Consider the following 27681-nt stretch of genomic DNA (forward strand, 5'->3'; position numbering starts at 1 on the left):
CCTGTCCTCACGGCACGTCACGCCGCTTGGACCAGCCAAGGCTGGTTTAGGTGACCGAGCGGACCGCTTCCTTGCCTCAGCCCGCGACCGGTCTGGGACCGTTGCGTCAAGCGACCCCCACCAGTCTTCCGCTCCGTGCCTGGATCCTGGCACCGAGCAGACTCGGTTGCCTGGGTCTTGGCTAGGTGACTGTACACTCGGTAACTCTTGAGAACGAGAGGCCCAGACGGTACCTGGCACTGAGGCAGAACCTCTAGCGCCAGGCGAGGAGGTACCGGTGTTAGTCGGCGCTCCTCTGGTCCCTGTCTTCTTCTTCCTTGCAGAAGGAGAGACGGACCCCGTTCCCGAAGGAACAGGATGACCGGCGGAAGTCCCAACCGTCCCATCAGAGTGGGACGGACCCTTAGAAGTCTCAGGACGAGCCTTCTTCTTCTTCGGCTGTGGGGCCTTAGAAGTTGAAGGGGAAGCGGCGGCAGACGACGTCGACGAAGAAGACGATGAAGACGACGACGACACCTTCCTCTTCTCCTTCTTCTTCTTCGTCAGCTTCCTCAGGACCACAGTTAGGTCTTCCATCCAGGGCCCGACTGCACCTGTCCGGAAGGACCTGAGGTGGGGGGCAGCAACACCACGGGCAGGAATGACGGCGGCAGGAACTGGTACTGGCACTGAACCGGCAGCATACTCAGGAAGAGGAGGTGGGGCAGGAACCAGCAACATCCTCTGCACAGGAGGCAGGTCTGGGGAGCTCTTAGGACACCGGAAGTCTGGGGCTGCAGCAAGAGCGGCAAAACCAGGTGGTGGCGTCACAGCGGGCATTATAATCTCCGGCAGCGCCGCCTGCACAGCAGCTGTCGGGGTCACCGTGGCTACGTGCTGGGTGTACACGAGGTGCGGCGGAGCAGTGTAGCCAGGCGTGGACACCTTCGTGGTAGTTGTGGTGGTCGGGCCGTGCGTTACCGGCATGGCCCCTCTCACCAGGTGACTCAGCAGCCCCTGAACCATCGGTGTCCCTCGGAGCCCCAGCGAGTACCAGGCCCGTCCGAGATCGTCCCCCATGGCAAGCAGATCTGAGGAAGGAAAAGTCGGGCGAGTTGGGGGAGGGGGGACAGTCTGAGTACAACCGGATATCGGGGTATCTCCCCCCCCCCCCCCCCTCCACACTCAACTGATCGAGAGAGAAGGAGCAAGAAACCTCCCCCGAAGGGGAAGGAGCCATACGAGGGAGCAGAGACGGAGGGAGAAAAGAAGAAGACGTGTCCGTAATCAAGGGCGTAGCCGGAGAACGCTCCGACGACTCCTTGGCTGGCTTACGCGGCTTCTTCCTCCCCCCCATAGCGTCCCACTGCTCCTCTGACCAAAAAACACATACATCACATGTCTCGGTGCGAGAACATTCCTGCCCTCTACACCGAGTACAAAACTCATGAGGGTCAACCTCAACAGATGATCGAAAGGCCTCACACTTACGGCCCTCCACGCCAGGGTACAATCTGCGGCTGATGGGGGGGGTCTCTCCGGCTCTTGGGATTCCATTTCGAATCTCAAAAATCACAAAATTCACTGTATGGTGTACAAAAACACACCCGTACTTACGTATATCCTTGCACAAATAGACACAGTAAAAGAAAAAGAAAAAACCTTTCACGCAGTGAAGCAAACAAAACATACGACAAGAAGCGGGCAGAGAGCCGAGCAACATGTCATCCACCTACGCGGCCGAAAGCAAAGTGACTCCTCTCCTCGCAGTCGAGCTGACCGCCAACTGCCGGACAAGTAGTTAACTACCGAACCCCCTTGTTCGAAGCTTACGACCGGTTCAGCTGCTGCTAAGTACTACCTTCCTATTGTTAAAGGACCGAGGGTTTGTATACATATCGGAACAAATTACTTTTTCATACAAGCCCATCTATTTTACCCAAATTTATCAACTTGAATGCCCCAAAAACTCACAATCATGGGTTTAAACAAAAATCTGTGGGGATGGGAGGAAGGAACGCAATATAAAATACAACTGATTGGTTGTATAAGAAAGCTAGTTTTCTTTATAAAACTATTTAATTACAACCCATCAACCATATATGTGGCTAAATCTCAATTCTGAAGGGAGGTCAAGAGGCTGAATATTCCATAGTGTTTGCACATGCTTATAGGACCCACGAAAGCACTTGATGAATGCAGTTCAAAGCAAGGCAATGGTACTACGAGTCTCTTCAGTCAACTTGCCAGAACTGTTGCCAGCACTAAAAACTTATAAAATCTGACTTGGGGGAACTGATGGGTACCTGTGGGTCCAGAAAGTATATGCATCTATATTACTGTACCCCATGTGTAAAATGGTGGGAATCTCTTGACAATTGAAACCACAAAAGTAGTCACATGAGACTGATAGGTTGTGATGAAACAAAGCAAATGAGAAAAAATCTCCACATCTATTTAAATGAAAATTACTAAAACATAATTCTTGGTTACTCTGTCTATTGCAAATCGAAAAAGTCAAAAAAAGATCTCACCTGTGCCAAACCTTAAGACAATCGCCACTTGCACTGATAATCTGGTCACTCAAAGAACTGAATGCAACAGTTCTCACCTCTGTTCTGTGACCTGGGCGGTCCAATATTACTGTCTGGAAATTTAAGAGTAATGAAATACTTGTATGGTTTACTTTATAGGAGAAAATAATCTAATAATAGGAAGACAAAGCAAACTTCCTATTATCTTTACTACACTATCTTCCTTTACAGAGTACAAATTTTAAAAACTTAACAACAGCAGCTCAATATTAATGCATAGTGTAAAAATGGGAAAATTTAATGATTTTTTTAAAGAAAAGGGTTAAATCAAGATTACTGGTTTTCACTAGGCAAATGGGAGGGATTGAGTTTATTAGACTGGGTATACCTGAAATAAAAAAAAATATAAATACAAAACGAATGCTAGTTTCTGACAGCCACTAAACAGGCAAGGTGTTCACAGAGTCTGCATTGAATCAAGAATCTGAATATGTTCAGTGAAGATGAGTAGTCTAGGTAGGAAAGAGTAAGGGAGAACTGGAGGAAACAGAGTTAAGGAACAGATGGTACTGTAGCAGTTATACCTATTTCTGAAGATGAACTATAAAACTCTAACTATGACTCATGGATACTGTTACAGCTGCTTTGTCATATATTAGATGAATAGTCATCATAATAATAATTCTGCAGCATTTGTAATGTTAGAAATACTTATTAACAATTAAGCCAAATATCCATAGCTAGTGCTTAAACATGAAACACTGAATCAACTTTTCAATTAGTTAAAGAGAGAGAGAAAAAAAAAGTTTAATTTCTACAACAAATTTATGGTAGAGAATAAGACAGAGAGGGATTCCCAATCCAAGTCCATCTTACAGGAAAAGTGTATTAATGACTCTGAAACCTTAAATGAAAAGAAACAAGCCAAAGAAAATAAATAAGAAAAACACTTCCAATAAACTTACAGGCTCTATTTTTCCTTTGGAATCTGTCTGCTCATTTACATCATCCTTGGTAACTATACTTTTTTGGAAAAGAGCCAAACTATTATCAACATGAAGAGTAACTAATTTCACGATACCCATCTTGTCAGAGAATGCATGAACTCCTAGTAATTTATGACAAGCTTTAATATGGGGTAATTTCTTAATTTCATCCGCTAACTTTGGTGTGCCATCTTCTTGAAACTCTTCCCCAGCTTCTCTGTGGAAAAAGATAATACCAGTATCAGCAAAATACTTAGTTACTAAAAATTATTACTGAATTTCACAGTTTGACACCCTTATCACCCTGAAAGGTTTCTCAATACAAACAGTCCCAAGTTATCTATGGCCTAAGTTATCAGTGATATGGTTTTACAGCACTTGTCTAGCAACAATAACTGGCTTTTCAGCGCCGATCTACGCTTACTGACACTGATCTCCACTTATCGGCACTGGTCCCCACGTAACAGCGGTGCTTATCCCCAGTTATAGGCAGCGATGTGCTTTATCGCCGATTTTCAGTTATCATCATGCCATTGGGAACAGAAACCGACACAAATAAACCGAGAACAACAAAAGATAATTTATAAGAAAGCACAGTATGAGACTAGAGAAGCAATGCACAAAACTTTATCAAAACACATCAAGCTTATAGATACAGGCTGTCCCCGGGTTACGACGGGGTTTCGTTCTTGAGACGCGTCGTAAGCCGAAAATCGTCGTTTTGAATTTTAGCCTAGCCTAACCCCTTTTATTTACACAAATGAATAATCTACCCACCTGTACGCTTTCTCCAACTCCAGTATACTCCAGAAATCACCTTAGAACAACAGCACAACAAGACTTACGACCCAAAAACTCCTACCAGACAGAGAGCTCTCCCCTACCAACCACACACCACCACCACGTGCTTTATACTGCCCAATGTTATTGTTTACATCCCCGCGACGTTGCCGCCATCTTGTCTATGACATCACAGCCTATGACGTCACAACACAACTTAAATACATCGACAGACACCTTCTAGAATCAACCTTATGCTGTCCATATATAGGACATCCCATCCACCATATTTCAACAATGCATATACGTAATACCAATAACAATTGTACAATATATTATCAGTCGTAGGCCGGAACTCATAAAAAATCCTAAGAAAACCTTACTTTTAATGCTTTAAGTGCATTCTAAACTATGTAAACTGCATTCTTATTGCATTTTTCATCCAAAAAACCTTCAAATATTGATTATTTTGGATTTTTTGTGTCATATTTCTTCTGCCACATGAGTTTTGTAGGCGTTGTAACCCTGGAAATAATTTTTGATGAATATAATTGAAAAGCACCTTAACCTCGAAACGTTGTTAGCCGAACCGGTCGTAACCCGGGGACTGCCTGTGTTGCCAAATTATGATAATCTGCTATTTTCCCATATGTGTACAAACCTTAAATCATTTGTATGAATTACCTTTGTGACAGATCTGTAGGAAGGTAGTTAACTAGCAGGTGAGTGATAATGTGGGGCCCTTCCACTAATTCAATTACCAGTGCCACATTTTCGTCTACCCGTTGGGACAAATACAAGGTTGGTTAATGGTGGGATTATGATAGACTTTAGATCACACTGAATTTGATATTTTTTCCTACAAATACAAACCCTCATCTTTTAGTTGGAGACTGGTGTTATTCTTTCCTTACTAGTCATACGGAAGAATAACTCCTGTCACAACCTGTACAATCTGGAATAATTTATGTAGAGGCTGAAAAAGCCCTGTACCAGAGTTTGGCATGTAAGTAGCCATGCTTCAGGGTATTTAAGAAAACTAAGGTTTCCCATATAAGGTGGGGAGACAAGTTTGGAAGGTAGCAACAATACTATTACAAAATCCAAGATGATAACAGACTACCACTCACTCTACCCCCATAACAAGGGAGACTGAAGGAATCTATTGACTAATAATTAGTCAGATAGGAAACTTTGTTGTGTAACTCACTTGCACCTAGCCCAGCCAGAGAATACAAGACCTTAGGACACTGGATAGACGAAAACAAAGAAAGGGATAAAGGTATCAGTTTCCTTTCATTCAACTAGCCTTTCATTTACATTAAACTTCAGGTGAGACGCTGTTCTGTCCTAGCAGAACTCAGGCAGCTACATATTCAGCCATTGCCACAGGTCCGAGAAGAAAGTACTATCCAAAGATGTGTGCAAGCTACAAACACACTCTTAGGTGCAGCACTAGGATGGTTGGGAATCCCTCTCATTCTCATTTGTTCCTGAGTTTGTAGCAGATACTCAGAGCCTGTAAGTTCCAGACAAGAGAGTCAAGGTTTTTCAATCTCCTCATTACAAGATTGTTACTGAAGATTGTAATAAGATGCTTTTGTGTACCACAAGAGTTTTGAGGTGCTTTCCACACTAGAACCAAAATCTTTGACCTTGGTGTTGGCATCTTTTTGCCAACGCCAATAAACCACCTACCAACACTGAAAAGCTGCCTACAGATGCTGATACTGTTTACCGGTACCAAAAATCACTTACTGGTGTCAAAAATCTAATTAACATCATTAGCCAAGCGCCATAAAACAAAAATTAAATTAACTGACGCTGCTGATAAGCGAGAACTCCCTGTAACCAAGAAAATCATCCTGTTCTAGAATCAAGAGGTCATTAAAATGACATTTTTATTATAATATAAAGTTTCACTTATACTTACCCGGTGGTTACATCTAGCTGTCGTCTCCTGACGTCACGGCAGAATTTGAAATTCGCGGTAGCGCTAATGGTTTGACAGGTGATCCCTCTACTCCCGCCCTCTACCGGGTACCAGGAACCATTCCAGCAATAAATCAGAAGTTTCATGCCTACCTGTCCATATGTGGGGAGGAGGGCGGGCTTCGTTATGTAACCACCGGGTAAGTATAAGTGAAACTTTATATTATTATAAAAATGTCATTTTCACTTATATAACATACCCGGTGGTTACATCTAGCTGATTGACACATTTAGGTGGTGGGACAATGGCAGCTAAAATAACAACTGTTGGAATTATCCGAAGATATAGGTTCCTTACCTTTAAAGACCGCTGACTCAGTGGTTACTGCCTATGTAGTCTGCTGGCCTTTATTGTACCGACAGGATATATGGATCCATGTGCCGGACACAATAATAAGTATACTTGCCGTTGAGGACGTGAACGTAACGGACAAGACTATAATGCCCCTGCTCAGGGCGCAGTACAAATCACCAAAAAACACAATGAAAAACGAGGGATCACCACACCCGGTTAAGAAATACACCAAGACATTAAAAGACTGAAAGATACTCAAAAAACTCCCTGTATCTTCAGACAACCTTAAAACTAAAAAACCATAATCAAGGAGAAAAGTTAGTGAGGATGGGATACATCCTTCTCTCCCTCACCCAATATCGTGTCAGTCACAATGAATGGCCCCAATGTACTGCAATTTTCATATGTGGTTTGCAAATCTGTCAGATAATGAGATGCGAAGACAGAATTGCTTCTCCAATATGTAGATTTAATAATGTCTTTCGAAGACAGGTTACGTCTAAATGCCATAGATGTAGTCACTGCTCTAATTCCATGAGCTTTGACTCTAAACACTTTGATATCTGAGTCCTGACATTGTCCGTGTGCCTCAGAAATTAAATTCCTTAAAAAGAAGGAGAGCGCATTTTTAGAAAGAGGACGAGAAGGATCTTTCACTGAACACCACAGGTTATCACTCTTACCTCTTATACCTTTGGTCCTTTGCACATAATGTCTAAGTGCTCTCACTGGACAGAGAAGACATTCAGGCTCATTAGGCCCCACTAACTCCGAAAAGTTCTTTATAGAGAAAGAACGAGGCCAAGGACGTGAGGGATTTTCATTCTTAGCCAAAAAACCCAGCATTGATGAGCAAATGGCATTGCCCTTAGCAAATCCAACTCTTTTATCAATAGCATGCAGCTCACCGATTCTTCTAGCTGATGCTAAAGCACAAAGAAAAAGAGTCTTTCTAGTCAGATCTCTAAAAGAACTAGAGGAGATCGGTTATAATCTATCGGACATTAGCCATTTGAGAACTACATACAGGTTCCAAGCTACTGTTCTTGACTACTTTGTCTTGGTCGTATCAAAGGAACGAATCAGGTCTGAGAGGTCTTGATTATTAGAAATGTCTAATCCTCGATGTCTGAACACAGAAGACAACATAGCTCTATAACCCCTAATCGTCTGGGTAGAAAGCTTCTTATTCTCACGAAGAAAAAGAAGGAAGTTAGCTAACTGAGCTATAGAGGTCTTAAAGACAAAATTCCTTCTTCTTTGCACCAAGCTCTGAATTGGACCCACATAGCTTGGTACACTCGATCAGAGGATTCTCTTCTGGGTCTAGCAATAGCCCTTGAAGCTCTCTTTGAAAATCCTCTCTTTCTGAGGAGATGCTCGACAGTCTGAAGGCGACTAGTCGAAGAGCGGACAAGTTGTGATGGAACCTCAGAAAGTGGGGCTGTCTGAGTAGATCCTTCCTTAACGGTAACTCTCTTGGAAAGTCCGTCAACAGCTGTATTAGGTCCGGAAACCATTCCCTGGCCGGCCAAAAGGGGGCTATCAGAGTCATCCTGACGTTCTGATGACCTCTGAACTTTGTCAGAACTAGTCTTAGCATTTTGAAAGGCGGAAAGGCATAGAGATCCAGATTTGACCAGTCCAGAAGCATGGCATCCACTGTAAACGCCTCCTCGTCTGGAACTGGGGAGCAATACAGTGGTAGACGAGCCGTCTTGTTCGTGGCGAGAGATCCAACTGAGACATCCCCAAATCCCCCAAAGCTTCTTGCATATTTGAGGATGTAGAGTCCACTCTGTGGAGAGGACTTGTCCTCTCCTGCTGAGAATGTCTGCCTTTACATTCTTCGAGCCTTGAATAAATCTTGTGCTCAAGACAACCTTGTTCTCTTTCGCCCAAATGAGTAGGTCTCTCGCTGCCTCGCACAAAGAGAACAAGTGTGTCCCCCCCTGTTTTTTTATGTAAGAGAGAGCCGTTGTGTTGTCTGCTTGAACCAGCACTACTTTTCCTCTTACCTCTGTCTGGAAGTGCATTAGAGCCAAATGAACCGCCTTCAACTCTTTCAGATTTATGTGCCAGCTTCTCTGATGATCTGCAAAGTCCTCCCCCGACACTTCCTTTCTCCCCAAGAGTAGCTCCCCACCCTTTGTCCGATGCGTCTGACAAGAGCGTAAGGTTGGGGCTCAACTGGCTTAGAGACAAGCCTTCCTCTAGCCTTCCTTCTGATTTCCACCCAAGGAGGTCCTGCTTGATCCCTTCCGAGATGGGGAACACGAAGGAGTCTGGGAACTTCTTCCTTTGCCACTTCTGTTTCAAGTAAAATTGAAGTGGTCTCATGTTGAGCCTGCCCAGACTTACAAATTGTTCTATCGAGGCCAAGGTTCCTAAAAGGCTCATCCACTGAATCGCCGAGCAAGTTTGTCTGACGAGAAATTCGTCTATCTTGTTCAGGCAAGAGTCGATCCTTTGACGAGACGGAAAAGCCTGAAAAAGAACTGAATTCAGTCTCACTCCTAAATAAACTATCTCCTGAGAGTGAGTGAGACACGACTTGTCCTTGTTGACTAACAAACCTAGGCTGTCCGTCAGCCTTAAAGTCTTTTGTAAGTCCTCCACACACTTCTGTCTGGAACTTGCCCTGAGAAGCCAATCGTCCAGATACATGGAGATTTGTATCCCGTCCAGATGAAGCCACTTTGCCACTGACGACAGAACTCTGATGAACACTTGTGGAGCTGTTGACAGGCCGAAACAGAGGGCCCTGAACTGATAAATGCGGCCCTGGAACACGAATCTCAGGAATCTTCTCGATTCCGAATTAATCGCAATATGAAAATAGGCGTCCTGAAGGTCTATGGAAACCATCCAATCTCCTGGATGAAGCGCTGCTAATACCGACAGGGTCGTTTCCATAGAAAACTTTGTCTTCAGGACAAAGACGTTCAGGGCACTGACGTCCAACACTGGTCTCCAACCCCCCGTGGCCTTCTTTACCAGGAAAAGTCGATTGTAAAATCCTGGTTCCTGAGGAGAGTCCACTAACTCTATGGCCCTCTTTGCCAGTAAGGCGAGAACTTCTTGATGGAGGGCGGCAAATTTTTCGGAGTTCTCCGAGTAAGCTGATAAATCCACAGGAAATTCTGTGAGAGGGGGGTGCTTGATGAACGGAATGGTGTATCCTTCCTTCAGGACCTGGACCGTCCAAGGATCCGCTCCGAAATGAAACCAGGTCTGCCAGAGAAGGTGTAATCTGGCTCCTACTGCTGTGTGGAGGACTACGGGCCTACTTCTTGATGGAAGAGGGAGTGGTTTTTAGACGAGGCTCTACCTCTCCCACGAAACCTGGAGAAGAGTCGAACGGGAGCTCTCCTTGAAATGGTTTAGGAGTTCCGTGGAGGGAGCACTCCGAGAAGCAGAAAGAACCCGGAGCTATCTTCCCTGGGCTCCTTCACTGACTTGTGATAAAAGATCCTGGGTCGCTTTTTTTTTTTTTTGTGTTAAAGATTGAGCGATCTCGCTCACAATCTCTTGCGGAAAAAGGTGCTTCTTGTCCAAAGGAGAGAAGAGCAAGGCAGACTTCTGGTTCGATGAGACCCCTTTCGACAAGAAGGAGCACCAAATCTGTCTCTTCTTCAAGACTCCAGAGGCGAAAATGGCAGCGAGCTCCGAAGCTCCATCACAGATGCCTTTATCGATACAATCCAGTACAGAGGCAAAATCCTTCAACTGCTCCTCCGAAAGTCCAAAAGACTTGACTTTCCTGGCCAGTGAAGCAATGGCCCAATCCAGGAAGCTAACAACTTCAAACACACGGAAAACATTCTTGCAAAGATGATCCAGCTCACTTGCCGAAAAGAAAATCTTAGCAGTATTAAGGGCTGATCTACGAGAAGAATCCACGAGACTAGAAAAGTCTCCCTGGGCGGAGGCAGTCACACCCAGGGAGAATACTTATCCGGTGTCATACCAGACACGGCTCCTTAACAAAAGCCTCGAAGGGGGAAGACAGAAAACATTTTTCCCTTGATCCCTCTTCTCCAAAAGCCAAGCGTTAACTTTTTTGATAGCCTTCATAGCCGAAATCGAGAGGACGAGACACGTGAACGAGGACGAGGCGTCAGGCTTACTGTCCTTATTCCACTGCGAACCAGGAGAAACTGGAACGGAAGGCGCAAAAGAATCTCCAAAGTTGTCAACGAAGAATCGTAAAAGAAGCTTATACCCCGACAAATGCTTGTCTTTTTCTGTAATTACTTCTTCTTCTTCTTCCAGATCCGAAGCTTCCTTCGACGAAACTGGAGAACATTCCATCTGAAGAGGAATCCTATTCGGCGAAGTCACACCATAATGCGCCCGAGTCGGGTGCGAGAAAGCAGGAGAAGACGTCTGAGTCTGTACTGAGACGAATCCGAGCAGCTGAGCTGGCGGCTGCGTTGGCGGCTGAGGTGGCGGCTGAGCTGGCGCTCAAGCGAGAGCCTGACGTGGCGCCATAGACGGAGTCAGGAAAGGAGTCTGACCAGTCGCCTGAAGCGGCGTCAGAAGAGGAGTCACATGGAGAGTCTGAGCCTGAAGAGGCAACTGAAGAGGAGCCTGCGAAGAGGACTGCACAGTAGTCTGGGGAAGATGTAAGGCGGTCGGGAGTGCATTCGGGGACGAAAGAGACTTGCCAAAAAGCTCCAAAATACTGCCTAACTTGGAATTCATCTGTTCAAACACCGAAGGTTGAGGATCCACCGACATAGAAGGCGCGGGAGGAGTAGAAGGATGAGCCACAAACACGTCTGGAGCCGCAGGAGTTATCGCTTGAGGAGGCTCTGGGGAAGGCTCCGAAGGAGTGTGCGTGTTCGGCTTCTCCAATTCTATGAGAGAAGGGCGATAAATCAAAACCGCCGGAGAAAAGGCTTCAGGCTCCTCCCAAAAACTACAAGAAGGTTCGGCAGCCTCCACCTTCTTGGGAACCGCAGCAGGCGAAACATCGCGAGACCTTTTCAGCGGTCTAGAAGTCTTATGACGCCAACCGCTATAAGAGGAAACATCTGAGCTTGAGTCGCTTGACGAAAAAACACTTCCTCGCAACACCTTTCCAATGGTGAGCGACAGCATCCTGGGATACGGCTACAGGATTGCTGAGGGGGCGACTGCTCGGGAGCAGATCCCGCTCGCCTCCCTTCGGTTTTCGGCATGCCTCCTCCCAGGATCTGGGGAGTTTGACAGGGGCCTAGACCTGGGAGAACGAACGGCCGAACAGCCACCTCCTCCACTACACTTGCACTAAGTAACTTATCACACTTAAGTACCACTTCTTGCACTGTCTCACCCATTTTCTGCATTGTGGTGAGGAAAGAGACAAATTTCGAGTCCATATCGGCTCGTAATACTGACACGGGATCGGGATCGGGAGATACAGAGTCGAGGGCAGGAGAAACAACTACGGGGTTAATAGGATCAGGATTAACAGAATTCAGAGGAATATCCTGGCTACTCACTGACTTAGAAGAAGATCTCTGTGAAGCCTTTCTGATTCTATCTTTTTCTAACTTTCTCATATACTTTTCCAGTGCCTTCCACTCCTGAGATGTTAGAGACTTACATTCTTCACACGTATTCTCAAAAGAACATTCACGTCCCCTACAGCTAATACAAGTAGAATGAGGCTCAAGTGAAGCTTTAAGAAGTCTAGTCTTACACCCACTACTACACACCCTATACTGAATAGAGCCGGTGTCAGACATCGTGAAAAAATCAAATTAATTCCTAAAAAGGACAACAATCTCAAAACCAAAATAACTATAGCGCTAGCAAAAAGATCAGAAAACTCAGGGTACATCACCAAAAGGAGAAAACCAAGATGATCAAATCCAAATTCCAACCAGCAGAGGAACCGCGTTACCGGTTCCGACGGCAAGTAACTTCTGATTTATTGCTGGAATGGTTCCTGGTACCCGGTAGAGGGCGGGAGTAGAGGGATCACCTGTCAAACCATTAGCGCTACCGCGAATTTCAAATTCTGCCGTGACGTCAGGAGACGACAGCTAGATGTAACCACCGGGTAAGTTATATAAGTGAAACATGTATGTGAGCTGTCTTTCAAGGGTGATGGTTTCATAGCCTGTGCAAGAGCTCATAAAGTCATCCACCCCTACCATTTATGAGGAATTTCTTGGAGGCAAAAGTATTGAGGGCAGCTGTCTGGAGATGCCAGAACAAGTCCCTCAGGTAGAAAGAATGGCCAATCAACTGATCCTGCAATGCTTAACTTGCTATGCAAGTAAGCACCCCACCCCTCTTTAGCTGACTAAAAACGTTTCTCTGAAAGGGGAGACCTCCATGGGATTCTCACAGGGAGGTTCCTTAACACAACAGGTGACCAGTACTTCTCCAGACACTACTGAAGTGAGTGCAGGTAGACCCATGTGATGCATGTTACCAGTGTTTCTCCAGGTACCAATAAAACAAGTGGAGATGGATCCGCATATGAGGAATGAGCTTCCCCAGGCGACAGAACCAAGTAGGTTATTCCTGTTGAGAGAGGTGTTGCACTAATACCTCTCTGAACCTGCTGATACAAGGAAGGACTCTTGCTGTTACTATATCAATCAGTATGCCCCGGTACTTCCATGCTGCTTGGGCTGAAGGTCCAAATTTTTCAATGTTATCACAATCCCCAGATTGTAACATCCTCCACTCTTGATCCAGAGGCAACTTCACCCTGGAAGATGCAAGGATTATCAATGTGAAGATACTAAAGCAGAAACATCCCAGGCAAGTAGGCCTAATGACACTAGAGTGAACACTTGAACAATCTAATTAACACTGGTAGGGCACTCTATAACCCAAACCACAGAGCCTTGAATTGAAAGGCTATACCATCACAGACAAAGTGAAGATGTCACTGTCCTGATAGGTGGATATCTGGAAATATGCATCCTTCAGATCAAAAGCATCTGCCCTGTCATGGAAATCAATGGGGGTTTACTTGCTGAAATGAGTTTAATGAGCAAAACATTCACCAGAGATACCTCTTCCACCAGGATTGATTGATTGATTATGGCTACTAAAACTGGTGTCACTCTTTCACCAGGAAGAATTGAATGTAAAAGTCTGGAGTGCCATCATCAATGACTCTAGCACATCTTGGTCAAGCTTTGTCTGCACCCCTGCAGAGAGCCTTCACAGACCTCAGTGATTCATGAGAACAAATTACGGTCAGAAGGGCATCAATCCTTGAAAGGTAGTCTGTAACTGCTCTAATGGACACAGACTATCCAGGATTCTAACCCTTGTTGCTGCTACAATACCTCATGGCAGGAAAGGCAGCCAACAACTCTTAGCAGCAGGAGAGGATTACTGCTAGTTTCAACCTCCTACTCCCTACCTCTTCCCCCCAGTTCCCTTTCTGGTCAAAGCCTAGGAGAATAAAGGGATTTTGACGAAGGAAAAATCTATTTCTGGGTGATTGGCTCGTGTCGCCCTATGAAAGGATCCTTAATATCATTCTTTCTTTCTAGGTTAAAATTAATCTAAAATTACCAGAGAAAAAACAAAATTAAGAAAATGTCAGTAAAACTGACTCGCTCACTCTTAAAAAGAAGTGTCGGTATGGTAAATAGGGGCAGTGGGAACACTACCACGAGACATTCACCAATTAGACCTTCCAATCAGAATCCCCACAAGAGAGAGCTGATACCAACGGGCGATGCAGCCGCTACTACTACTACTAGAGGACGCCACGGACAGCAGCGCCCCTAGCGGTCATCCTTAATCTAAAAATGACAATTTGTCCAAAATTGCATTTTTCCTAACTATACAAACCTGAGGTCCTTTTACAATAGGAAGGTACTAGCGGCAGCTGGATAGGTCGTAAGCTTTCGAACAAGGGGTTCGGTAGTTAACTGCTTGTCCGACAGGCGCGCGCGCGCGACTGGGAGGTAAACAAATCACTTTTGCTTTGGCCCAAGCAAAAAACTGCAGAGTGAGGGGTGGCATGAGGTGGGGCTATGTGTAAAAGACCTCAGGTTGTATAGTTAGGAAAATGCAATTTTGGACAAATTGTCATTTGTTCCGCACGGCAATACAAACCTTCGGTCCTCCTTTTACAATAGGAAGACTCAATTCTTGGTGGGTGGAATCTGAGTCTTTTGTGAACAGATTGGTGTTCGCCCTACCTTGGAAGCCTCCCTGGGTCGTAAGAGCGAGGGAGGGATCCAAGCCTCTGTCCGATTGATCGGGGTGTGCACCGCAGGATCAATGGTCAGAACCTCTGACCGAGTACTAAGAGAGGGGCATGCGCATCTCTAGTACCAGCAATGCAAGAACTTTGTTCCTGTACAGGAGCAAATATAAAGTCATGGGTTTGACTCTTGTAGGCATCCACTTCCCCCCCTTGTAGAAGAAGTGGTGGATATTCTGCTCCTATCCCTAGTGAAAGGGATAGGATGGGGCTCTGTCATAGCTCACCTGCATCTCGTCCTCATCCAGCGTAGTGACGGACCATGGCCCTCTGCCCACAGGTAGAGGGGAAGGAAAAAGATTGGGAAGAGAGAGCCAGTCACTCACTCACTCACACATCCATCCACACAGTCACACCAGGAACTCGATGCTGTTCAGCCTGCGAGGGTCTGGGTTAAGCTACACAACTTGTTGAGCAGCCAACCACGGTCCCAAGGAAAAGGTATCCAAGGACCTGTTGGGCAATATCCCGAAGGTAGAAGGACGTAAAGGTAGTCTGGTTAGACCAGACGCCTTCAGGACCTGCGCCACGGAGAAGTTCTTGCGAAACGCCAACGAGGGGCCAATACTTCTGACTTCGTTGAGCTCCTCGGACGGGACGTACGGATGTCGTCACTACCATCAGCCTCATAGCTCCCCTCCTGATGACCTCACGCAGCCAGAATGAAAGAGTGTTCTTGGATACTTCTTTCTTGGTGACCCGGTGCTAACGAAGAGGCGTCGACACTCAGGGCATGAGGTGTCAGTTCTCTTCAGATAGCGCCGTAGCGCCCTCACAGGACAAAGCAGCATCTCATCCGCATCATATCGGTGAAGTCCAATAGGGAGGGAATCGTGAATGACTCGAACCTGTCATCAGGGACTGACGGTTTCTGAGTCTTCGCAACGAAGTTCGGGACGAAATCGAGCGTCACGGATCCCCATCCCCTGGAGTGTCCGTACATCATAGGAAAGACCATGAAGTTCCCCTACTCTCTTCGCCGATGCCAGGGCCAGCAAGAAGAGGGTCTTGAGGGTCAGATCCCTGTCTGACGACTCTCGGAGTGGCTCGAACGGTGTTCGAGTCAGACTCCTAAGGACGAGAGTCACGTCCCACGCAGGGGGCCTGAGTTCCCTGGGTGGGTGGGCAAGACCTCTCGAAGCTCCTCATCAGCAAGGAGATCTCGAACGAGTTCGAGATGTCCAACCCCCTCAGTTTCAGGACGAGCGCCAAGGCGGCTCTGTATCCTTTAACTGTGGGGACTGAAAGGAGCTTCTCTCGGCGAAGAAACACGAGGAAATCCGCTACCTGCTGAAGAGTGGCTCTGAGAGGAGATAGACCCCGTCTACGACACCAACCACAGAAGACGGCCCACTTCCCACCCCTGGTACACAGCTGCAGAGGACTGACGGACGTTTCCAGCCATCTCTGTTGCTGCGCTACGAGAAAAGCCTCTCGTCGCAAGAGATGGTGGATAACAGCCAGCCGTGAAGACGTAGGGACTGGACTGCTCGGTGGGTACCGCTCGACGTGTGGCTGGGCGAGAAGGTTGTGCCAAGGGGGAATCTCTCTCGGTTCTCCTGCGAGAAGAGCCAGCAGGTCCGGATACCAAATGGCCTGTGGCCATTTGGGAGCCACCAGGATCATCCTGAGATTCGGGGTGACCAGCGCTCGACTGATCACCTTGCGAATCAGGCTGAACGGGGAAAGGCATAGGCGAAGAGGTTGTCCCACGGGTGTTGAAGAGCGTCCTCTGCAGCTGCCATAGGTCCGGCACCGGCCGAGAAGAACACCTGGAGCTTCCTGTTGTGCCGGGTGGCGAACAGATCCACGACTGGTCGCCCCCACCAGGTCAAGAGCCTTTCCTTTTCCGCCACGTCCTGGTGTAGAGACCATTTCGGTCCCTATCACCCTGATCCCGACGGCTGAGCGTGTCTGCTACTACATTCCTCTTCCCTGGAATGTAGCGTGCCGACAGCTCTATTGAGTGTGCCTGAGCCCACTCGTGCACCTGCCGAGTCAACTGGTACAACGGGAGAGACACTAGGCCCCCCTGTTTGTTGACGTAAGCCACCACCGTGGTGTTGGTGCGACATCAACACCACTGAGTGTCCCATCAACGCGGTCCTGAAACTCTTCGTGAGAGCGAGGAACGCTGCCTTGAGTTCCAGTACATTGATGTGAAGGTGCTTGTCGTTCTCGTCCACACTTCCTGAAGTCAGCAACTCCTCCAGGTGTGCGCCCCATCCCTCGGCGGTCGATGCGTCTGAGAACAGCTGCATGTCCGGGGGGGGAGTGCGCAGAGGCACTCCTCTTAAGAGGTTCCTGTCGTCGAGCCACCAGGCTAGGTTCCTGCCTCACCTCCTGTGTCAGTGACACTGGAAAGCTTTGGGGATCCGTCCGCCTTGTGACCAACTCTCCTTTAGTCTCCATTGAAGAGACCGCAGGTGAAGACGCCCGTGAGGACTAACTTCTCGAGTGACGACAGGTGTCCGATCACGACTTGCCATCGCTGAGCTACCTGTTCCTGCCGAGACAGGAACTGGTTGGCTGCCTCTCTGAATCTGCTGATTCCGCGAGTCTGCGGGGAAGACTCGCCCTGCTACCGTGTCGATCAGCATACCCAGGTACTTCATCTTCTGCTTGGGCTCGAGATCGGACTTCTCGAAGTTCACAACGATCCCCAGATCGCGACAGAACTCGAGCAGTCGATCCCTGTCCTGTAGCAACTGCGAGCGGGAGCTCGCCAGGACTAACCAATCGTCGAGATACCTCATCAGACGTATCCCGTGCGAATGGGCCCAAGCAGACACCAGAGTGAACACTCGCGTGAACACCTGTGGGGCGGTTGAGAGACCGAAGCACAGTGCCCTGAACTGGTACACCGTCCCGTCGAGGATGAAGCGGAGGTACTTTCTGGAGGACTGATGAATGGGTATTTGGAAATACGCATCCTTCAAGTCCACTGAAAGCATGAAATCGTTCTCCCTGATGGAGTCGAGCACTGAGCGTGCCGTCTCCATCGTGAACCGGGTCTGGCGAACAAACCGGTTCAGGGGAGAGAGATCTATCACCGGGCGCCAGCCTCCCGTAGACTTTTCCACCAGGAAGAGTCGACTGTAAAAGCCCGGTGACTGATCCGTGACGATCTCTACAGCTCTCTTGCTCAGCATGGTCTTGATCCCTCCTGTCTGAGTGCTACGTCCTTCGGTGACCCGGGGACGTACGACTGCTGTTGGACCGGGTTGGAGGTGAGGGGGTGGCCGAGATTTCGAAGGGTAATAGATATCCCTCCCGAAGGACATCTACAATCCAGGTCTCGGCGCCGTAGCGCTGCCAAGTTGCCCAATGCTGGTGGCCAGGCACCCCCCCACTTCCGGCAGCAGGTGAGGGGGAACGCCGTCCCTAGCGTTTCCCCCCTTTCTTTCGACTTCCTTCCCAGAGCCTCCACGGGATGAGGAGGGCTGGGAGGAGGGCTGGTTACGGCCCCCTTGCCAGAAGTCGAAGAAGACAGAGTCATTCCTCGGGGGCTTCGACGCAGCAACCGTCTTAGCCGCCGAGGAAAGCGCTAGCCGAGCTCTTAGACTTGGCCGCAGTCCGAGGCTGCCCAGAAGCCTTCGAGACTGCCTGGTGAACCAGACGGTCACTGTCCTCAGTGCGCCGTCTGTCCACCGCAGCGTCCACCATCTCTCCTGGGAAGAGAGACGTGGAACTCCGTAAAGGTCCGTTTCGAAGTCCCAATGCCGCTTCACGCCCGGCCGCCCTGGACACCCGAGTAAGGACAGCGTCCCTTCGTCGGAGAACCAGGTTGGCCCACAGGTTCACCGTCTGGTGGGCAAGGAAAGAGATGGTCTCTCCCCCAGACTGGCAAAGTCTCCTGAAGGCCGAGTCATCTTCGGGAGAAATTCCCCCAGAGTTGGCTGCGACCTTAGATACTGTGAGGGACCACAGATCTAGCCAGGAGACGGCCTGGAAAGCTGCCATGGCGGTAGATTCCAGGCCTAGTGCCTCTTGCTGCGAGAACCACAGGTTCTCGGACAGGAGCTGTTGCAGAGACACACCCGAGTCAGCCTCGCTAACTCCGGGTTCACCTGTTTGGGCGGCATCGGATCTTCAGATGGCACGTAAAACCGCCGATGTCGTGCAGCAGAGGAGGTGGAAGTAGCTTGCTAGACCTGCCAGACTTCAGTGAACCGTCCTGTCCAGAGGACAAGCGATTCAACTTGGTCCAGCACTGAGTCAGCCAGCTCTGACCGCGGCAAACCCACCGTCGGTCTGGGTTCCCTCTTCGGGCCCCAGAACGACTCGAGCCGGGACGTGGGCTCGGATGGTGGGAGCGGCGATCTTCCCCGAGGTCGTTGTGCTGACGAATCAGCGCAATAACCTCGGCAAAGTTCCTCTGGATCTCAGGAGTGACTGCATCCTGTGGAGTCGGACCGTCCAGTCCCTCAAACAGGAGCACCTCCCGAGACCCTCCTCCCTCAAGGAGAGGAGCAGCGACAGCCCCCTCTCGGTCTCCTCCAAACCACCTGTGCGTAAGACCTGGCTGGGTCGAGAACCGAGCCTGGTACGTACGACGACGTGGCGGGATCCTGAAGGGCGCACCCTTCACGATCACTCCTCAATACCTCGCCCCTCCCGGTGTAACCCGAGGAGGTTGAGGTATGGGAGAGGCAGACCTGACGCTCTCTCCTCGCTCACTGGCAGAACCAGCGGGCTTGGAGGACTGCAGGCGATCGTCAACCCGCGGGTGGCGATCGAGCTGCAGACCTAGTCGAGCCGTCTCGCTGTGGAGAACGGCTGGACCGAGAACAGCGGCCCCGTCTCGTGTGTCAGAGGAGCTGGTGCTGGTTACCGTACCCGATCGCTCTCTGTAAGAGCGACGGTCAGGCGACCGGCGAGCTCCACTGTCACGGTGAGACCGGTGGCGTGTCTCACGGTGCGTCAGTTCGCTGGAACCAGCCGTGGCTGGTGCCGGCGAACGGGGGGACCTCTTCCCAGCCTCAGCCCGTGGCCGGTCATGGACCGTCACGTCCGCCCGGGTAGCCAGCTGCTCGCCGCGAGAGCGAGAGCTGGTCTGGTGAGAGTCGCGTGAGCGGCTGTCACCAGTCTTTCCGCTCCGTGCCGTGGACCTGACGCTGAGCGGACTCAGAGGTCTGGTTTCTGGCTGCACGGTCGCTGGAGTAGGCGACCGTACACTCGGTACCTCTCGCGAACGAGCGGCCGAGCCGGATCCTGCTGCTGTGGGCCGAACCACTGACAGCAGGTGAGGAGTGCCGGTGTTAGCCGGCACCCCTCTGGTCCCCGTAGTCTTCTTCCTTGCGGGAGAAGAGACGGGTCCTGCTCCCGAAGGAGCAGGGCGACCAGCGGAAGAACCCCCCGTCTCACCAGAGCGAGACGGGCCCTTAGAAGCTCCCGAAGGAGACTTCTTAGGGGGGGGGGAGGCGACCTTCTTCTTCTTATGGCGGGGGGAGCCTTAGAAGAAGAAGGGGAAGAGGCGGCAGACGACGACGACGAAGAAGACGATGAAGACGACGACGACACCTTCCTCCTCTTCTTCTTCTTCTTCGTCAACCTCCTCAGGACCGACGTCAGGTCTGTCATCCAGGACGGAGCCGGGGCTGCTGTTGCCGAAGCAACAGGGCCCGGACGTACCTGTCCGAACAGACCAGCATCGGGAGCAGCGGCGCCAGGAACGGGAACAACATCAGCAGGTGCGAGCATCACAGGAACGGCAGCAGACACGGCAGGATCAGGAACAGGAACAGCAGCGGTGGTCACGGCAGGTACGGCAGATACAGCTGGTCGAACCAACGGCACAGACGTCATCGGTACCGGTGGGGAGGTCCAGGGCGAGCTCTTCGGGCACATGAAGTCCGGTCGCGGCAGCACGGCAAACCCAGGTGGCGGCATCACCCTCCCCCGAGTTACGGCGACTGGCCCCTGCACCGATGTTGTGGGTGTCACAGAGACCGCGTGCTGGGTGTACACCAGGTGAGGAGGTGACGCGTAGCCAGGTGTTGTCAGGGTCGTGGTGGTGGTTGTAACCGTAGCATGCGTAACCGCCACGGAGCCAGCGAGATGATAGAGCAGGCCCCTGGACACTCGGCACGCCCTGCAGTCCCAACGATGCCCACACTGTCCGAGGTCATCCTTCACGGCAACCGCACCTGAGGAGGCAAAAGTCCGGGTGATTAGGAGATCCTCTACCCGCTCGCATGCGAAGACGAGCGGATAGAGGACCCAGAGTACAACTCTACGTCGGGGTATCTAGCGCCCTCCTCCACACTCGACACATCGGGAGAGGAGAAGGACCTAGACACCGCCCCCGAAGGGGAAGGCGCGAGACGTGGAAGTTGAGCGGGCGGCAGAAGAAGACGAAGTGTCCGTCACCAAAGGAGTCGCGGGAGAGCTTCCCGACGACTCCTTTGGAGGCCTTCGCTTCTTCCTGCCCTCATACAATGTCCACTGCGCCTCCGACCAGTCAATACAACACACGGGGCTCGGCCCGGGTGCATTCGCGCCCCCGGCACCGAGCACACACCACATGAGGGTCAATCTCGGGGAAGATCTGAACTTCCCGCATTTGCGCCCTTCGGTACCCGGGCAAAGTCTCCTTGGGGTAGCGAGGCGTGGAGATTCCATCATAATTCAATTGCAGCGTAATAAATATGATAAGAGAGAATAACTGTACTTACAAGCTCTTTCATACACAATTACAAACAAACTAGAAAGCACGACGAGCAGCGGGCAGAGAGCCGACACACTCCATCCACTGTGAGGCCGAAAGCAAAAGTGGTTTTGTTTACCTCCCAGTCGCGACCTAAAGCGCGCGCCTGTCGGACAAGCAGTTAACTACCGAACCCCTTGTTCGAAAGCTTACGACCTATCCAGCTGCCGCTAGTATCTTCCTATTGTAAAAGGACCGAAGGTTTGTATGCCGTGTCGGAAAAACAAACATCTTGTCCTGCAGGGGGGGCAAACAAACAATACAGGGTGGGTTTCATAGGGCGACACGAGCCAATCACCCAGAAATAGATTTTTCCTTCGTCAAAATCCCTTTTCTGGGCTCAGCTCGTGTCGGCCTATGAAAGAGTACCAGAGAAACAGACAAGATGGGAAAAAAGGGACAAATGAAAAGCAGTTGTAAAATGAGGTATATAATATAAGTAAATCAATTACAGCATATAAACTAAGTACTTAAGCCTAACTTATTTTAAACAGTAACATAAAAGAAAGTTAGTAATGTAAAGTACTTAAAATTACAGTAAATACAGTAAATATAACAATGCAGTGTAATTTTTACAAATTAGATTTACTTAGAAAATTATTTACATAATATACAAACACATTGTGTCCTACCCTAGCATAAAAATAAGGGTAGGTACACTGAAGTACAATAACAGTACAGTTGTGGATGTCCCTAGCAAAAAAATAAGGGACAATCCACTGGTATGATTCAGCGGCTAAGGCTAGGATATCCGAGTAGCATGGCGATAGGGTGAGGCATGTTGGCTGAGGTAGGTAGAAAGGAGACCTGGATCTATACTACGACTACTATGCAGTATCAGGAGAAACAATGTTTCCCGCTGCTACTGCTGAAAATTTTAAAGATTCCAAGGACTTTAGGTAATGACGTTTAAAGACTGTCGGGGATTTCCATCCAGTATACTTTTTAAGATCCTCAAAGTTCATATGTTGAAAGTAATTAATTGAGGTGGCTACTCCCCTGATGTCATGTGCTTTTGGGAATGAATCAGGATTGGCTTGTTTAATAAAGTAAAGGATTTGTTGTCTAATACCTTTTACTGACAAAGTACCACCTTTTTCTCTCATGAAGAGAGGACCTGAGGATCTTGAGGATGTACGAGATAGAAAGGCTCTTAAAGTTGATACTGGGCAGAGAGAAGGATCTTGGGAAGTGGGATGACTTTCCAAGGAGCCCACCTTGCCAGAGGATCCTCCATTTTTGTAGCTAAAAAGCTACGATCCGGAGCAAGCAGAACTTCTCCTGAGGGGAGGAATTCCACATGACCCGCATCTCTGGATAGAGCCGACAGTTCTGAAATTCTAGCTCCTGAAGCTAGGCTTAATAAGAATAATGTCTTTCCTAAGAAGCATTATGAATGTACAAGACGAGTTGTCAGTATCTGAACTAGTTTGAGGACATCATTTAAGAACCATGAAACTGCAGTAGGCCTTTGAGAAGGTCTAAGTCTAGCACAGGCTTTAGGAATAGACGTGAAATAAGATTCAGTCAGATCTATCTGAAAACCTAACTGAAAGATCTTCTTCAAAGCCGATTTATGAGTAGTAATAGTGCTAGCTGCTAAACCTTTTTTCAAATAAGGACCTGAAAAAGGATATAGCTAGATTAACTGTCATGGTTGTAGTGTTTGATTCTTTCAGGAAAGATGCTAATTTTTTAACAGCTGAGTCATATTGTCTAATGGTTGACTCTCTCTTATCTGATTCTAGGAAGAGAATATTTTGTGGATCAATATTAGCATCTTTATTAGCCGCAAACTTCATGAAGTCCATAAAGTTAGGGTCTGAAGAATTCCTGAGGAAGCGAACACAGTCCTCATTTGTACTGATTGTGACAGTTTGGGATTGGGAATCGTTGAGGTCGGAGACCCCAATTCCAGAAGAAGAGGATACCAGTTGCTCTTGGGCCAGTCCGGTGCAATCAGAGCTACTATTCCTTTGAAAGCCCTCAGCTTGCTTAAGACTTTCAAGAGAAGATTCACTGGAGGAAAAAACATAAATTTTTCTCCACTGATCCCCAATCTAACGACAGGGCGTCCGTGGCATAAGCCAGAGGGTCCAGGAGTTGGGGGCCACATAGCAAGGGAGCTTGTGGTTCGCTTGTGAGGCGAAGAGATCTACTTGGAGACCTGGGACTCTCCGGTCATAATCCACTGGAATGACCCGTCGTCTAGGGACCATTCTGATTCCAGAGGCACTGACCGGGACAAAGCGTCTGCTATCACATTTCTTTACCCCCGCCAGGTGAGTGGCGGACAGATGCCATTTGTGTTTGTTTGCTAGGGCAAAAATGGCTATCATGACATGGTTCACATGCTTGGATTTGGACCCTCCCCTGTTGATGCCAATGAACTACCACTGCACTGTCCAAACTAGCCTTAGATGAGACTTTTTCGGGGGAAGCAGTCTCTTCAAGGTAAGAAATACTGCCATTGCTTCCAGAACGTTTATGTGGAGCTGGCGAAATTGAACTGACCAAGTCCCCATGAACCTGTTTGAACTGAGAATATCCCCCCCCACCCGGACAGGGAGGCATCCGTGTGAATGGTTAACACTGGAAGGGGATATTGAAGGGGTACCTGCTTGGTTAAGTTCTTTACTTTCGACCATGGACGGAGTTGATTGCGAAGGATCTGTGGAATTACTGACAACTTGTCTCGAGATTTGGTGTTTGCTCTCGAACGCCAAACTCGATTTATATCTTTTTAGCCTTGCTTTCAGGAGGATATCTGTTACCGAAGCAAACTGAAGGACCCTAGGATTCTTTCCTGGTTTCTCCTTGATGTTTGCTTGCATTTGAGAAATTGCCTGACCGATTTTTGCTATTTCCTTCCGTTTGGCCACTGGAATTGACAGATTGTGGGAAGACAAATCCCATTGGATTTCCCAGCCACTGGAAACGAGACTCCGGGGTAAGTCTGGATTTCGTTTTGTTTATCTGGAACCCCAGATGTTCCAGAAAGTGAACTACCTTTTTGGTGGCATTGAGACATTCCTCGACGGTTGGTGCCCAGATCAACCAATCGTCGAGGAGTAAGCTGCTACCATGATTCCTGAGTTCTCAATTGTTGTACAACACTTCTGCTATTTTCGTGAATACCCTGGGGGCTACATTCAGACCGAAGGGCATCACTTTGAATGAGAATGTCTGATTTCCTAGTCTGAACCCTAGGAATGGGCGGAAGTGTCTGGCTATAGGGATATGATAGTATGCGTCTGTAAGATCGATGGAGCATGTGACGGCTCCACGCGAAGTAAGGTCCCTTACTTGCGAGAGGGTAAGCATCTTGAACTTGTCGCAACGAATGAAAGAGTTTAGCTTTGACAAGTCTAAGATTACCCGTTCTTTTTGTTGATTTTCCTTTCTTTGGCACGCTGAATAAGCGACCTTGAAATTTTAGATGCTGACTCTCGCAATAGCTCCTTTCTGAAGGAGTTCCTCCGCGTAATCTGTCAATTCCTCTGATGGTATTTGGTGGAATGATTTGATTGGAGGAGGATCTTTGATCCAACTCCAACCCAATCCTTTGGACACTATGCTCTGTGCCCAATTGCTGAACCCCCACCTGTGAACGGAAGAGGAACAGCCTCCCTCCTACCTGGGAGCCTCACTGTTGATGGGCGGGTTTGACCACCACGCCCTCCTCTGAACTGCCTGCTCCTTGTCGGCCCGTCCTGCGCCACGCTGGCGAAAGTAGCCTCTCGCCCTACCTCTCCGGCTGCTTGTTAAAGGGAGCGGTAACCCTGACCGTTCATACGAAGGGTTGAAGGCCGGCGAGAGTGCGTAGGAGGTCGATGGTTGTGATTGAGGAGACAGCAGGAGGATGGGCTGGTTCTGTTTCGAACTACCGGGTTGTCCCTGTTGGGTTACCGGGATGGCCTGGACAAATTGCTGCTGTTGCTGGTGTTTCTGGTAAGGCTGGAACCTTTTACCAGACTTCTTTGGGGTTTCTTACCAGCAGTGGGTGGCGGATTCTTGCTTCCTCTTCGATGAAATTCCCCCCCTAGCCTCGAAAAGGCCTAAGGCTTGGTTGAGCCTAGCAGCCATCGTGGTGCACTTCATTTACAGCGGACTCTGGGAAGAGATCCGCTCCCCACATGCTAGAAGCCAGGAGTCTATTAGGCTCGTGCCTAATAGTGCACTCCTGCAGAACATGCTTTCGGCAATTCCTCCTAGCTTGGAAGAAGTCGAAAGCATCTGTCTGAACCGTCTGAAGCTGGGATTTTGGCCAAGACTTAAACAGCGGTTCTGTAGCATATGAAAGAGCAGCCATTTCCGTTATTATTAGAGAATTGAGGGACCTGCCAAACCTATTTCGCGCGTCAAACTCCGCTGAATCAAGGATCAGGCAGTCTTGGAAGCTTCTCTCCGAACTGGTCCATGGCGCAGTCCGGTTTGAGCTTGCCAAGCGTGAATGTGGCTGGCAAGTTCTCCCACAATTCTCCAAAAGCTGGGAAGAGCGGAGAAGTAGACTCCGCCTCCCTTAGCTGTGGCATGGGCTCATCCTTGAGGACTGCCTGAAGAGTCCTCTCAACTATTTTCGTGGCGAACGGAAGAGAAGGCCTCTTCTTCCGTCGCAAAAATAGTGAAAGGACTCTTATAGGCCTGGAGCTTAGTGTTTGTGCACTCCCAGTCCTCAAGGCAGTGAACCCATTCCCGTTGGGCATGATCCCTACTGTAGAGAACATCTTCCCTAGAGATCTTGTCTTCCTAGTAAGAGCCGCTACAGTCAGCCTAGCATAGCCGATGAAAGGCTGCGTCAGACCCGGAGGATAAAACTCGAAGTCCTCAATCCTTCGAGTTCCACACTCCGGGATAGAGATCATCCCATCCTTAAATGGAGCGTAGGCGGCTACTCTCCAAGGGTTCTCCATAGAGAAAGCTGGCAGAGAGTCGTATGGCGGGAGCTGGAAAATACCAGCGCTTGGCCCTGGGGAGACTGGAAGAGGGACCTGAGAGAGCCCAGCCACTCGGTCCTCTCATTCTCTCTAACCCTGTTAGAGAGATCCTGGATGGATTGGCCTGATTGAGACAGGGTGCTTGACAGTTGTTGCAAACATCTGCTCAAATTTCGTCCCCAGGGCGGAGACTTGCGAACCAACCAACTCACCCACCTGTTGCATCACCACTGCTGAGAAAAGAAAGTAGTGGGATCAAAGGTGCTGGGTCCCGCTCCCCCACCTGCGTTGCCGGAGTGGATGCGGTGGAGGCAGGAGAAGGCACTGGCTCGGCGGGAGCGCGAGCCTTCTCCTTAGAATTGAAAGCCTTGCTTCTAGAGCTCTTCGAGTAAGAAGAGCTCGGCTTGGCCTTCACCGCGTCAGCGTAAGAAGTCGAAGACTTCCTAGCCGAAGAAGACGAAGATGACTTCTTAGAAGTTCGTCTTAAGATAGATGTCTTCGGTTCTCTCTGTCCCTTCACCTTAGGAGGTACAGAGAGAGCGGGGGAGCGGGGGGTAGGATCTCAGATCCCACAAAGCCTTGGAAAGAGGCGCTCGAAGAAGGGACAGGAGAAGATCCGGAACACCCAAGGAAAAAGACCTGGGCGCCCGACACACCTACCTCAACCAACAAATCCTCTACCCCAACCGCCATCGGCTCGATGTTTAGGTCCAGGGCAGCGACGTCCGGGACCGACTCCTGAGAGGCTACGACCCCGAAAGATTGCTGGAGATCTTGCTTGATGGAGGCTATGAGAGGGGCTGCGGACAAGGGGTCAACATACCCTGTCGACTTGCCCGCCGGGTAGATCTGGACGGCCAGCTTCTTATCAAGGATGTACGGCTGGCCTTTGGCGGCGTTCTTCCCGAAGCCGCCCACCCGCCACGCCTTTCAGGGTAGCAAGGGCGACCTCCCTCACACTGGTAGCCTGGAAGAAAGGACGAGATGAGCTTCTAATGGCGGAACGGGGTTAACAAACTTATATCTAAGAATTGTTAGTAAGTGATAAAGAAGCCTATAATCGACTTACCCCCTCCACCAGCTGACCGACTAGGTCGTAGCAGATGGCGCAGGCTTCCGGGTGCCAGACGATCATATCGTTGAATGACGTGGCACAAGGGGCGTGAGACCTGCACTCATCATGGCCGCAGGGGTCGTACAACGTCGCGTTGCACGCCGGGACCTGACAGTTGGTAG

General features: G+C 49.2%; 1 protein-coding gene across 2 annotated transcripts in view; it reads right to left on the reverse strand.

Annotated features, from left to right (window-relative positions):
• Positions 1-27681, reverse strand: part of LOC135219951 (WD repeat-containing protein 3-like) — a 271400-nt gene that overhangs the window by 152721 nt on the left and 90998 nt on the right. For both annotated transcript variants that reach the window (XM_064257236.1, XM_064257322.1), the window contains exons 10-11: positions 3479-3716; positions 2514-2626 (exon numbers count right to left, since the gene is read on the reverse strand). In XM_064257236.1, the coding sequence (XP_064113306.1) occupies positions 2514-2626; positions 3479-3716 (351 nt within the window). The remainder of the gene's footprint in view (positions 1-2513; positions 2627-3478; positions 3717-27681) is intronic.

Source organism: Macrobrachium nipponense, chromosome 11 (assembly GCF_015104395.2).
Source record: "Macrobrachium nipponense isolate FS-2020 chromosome 11, ASM1510439v2, whole genome shotgun sequence".
In the NCBI taxonomy this organism is placed as follows: domain Eukaryota; kingdom Metazoa; phylum Arthropoda; class Malacostraca; order Decapoda; family Palaemonidae; genus Macrobrachium; species Macrobrachium nipponense.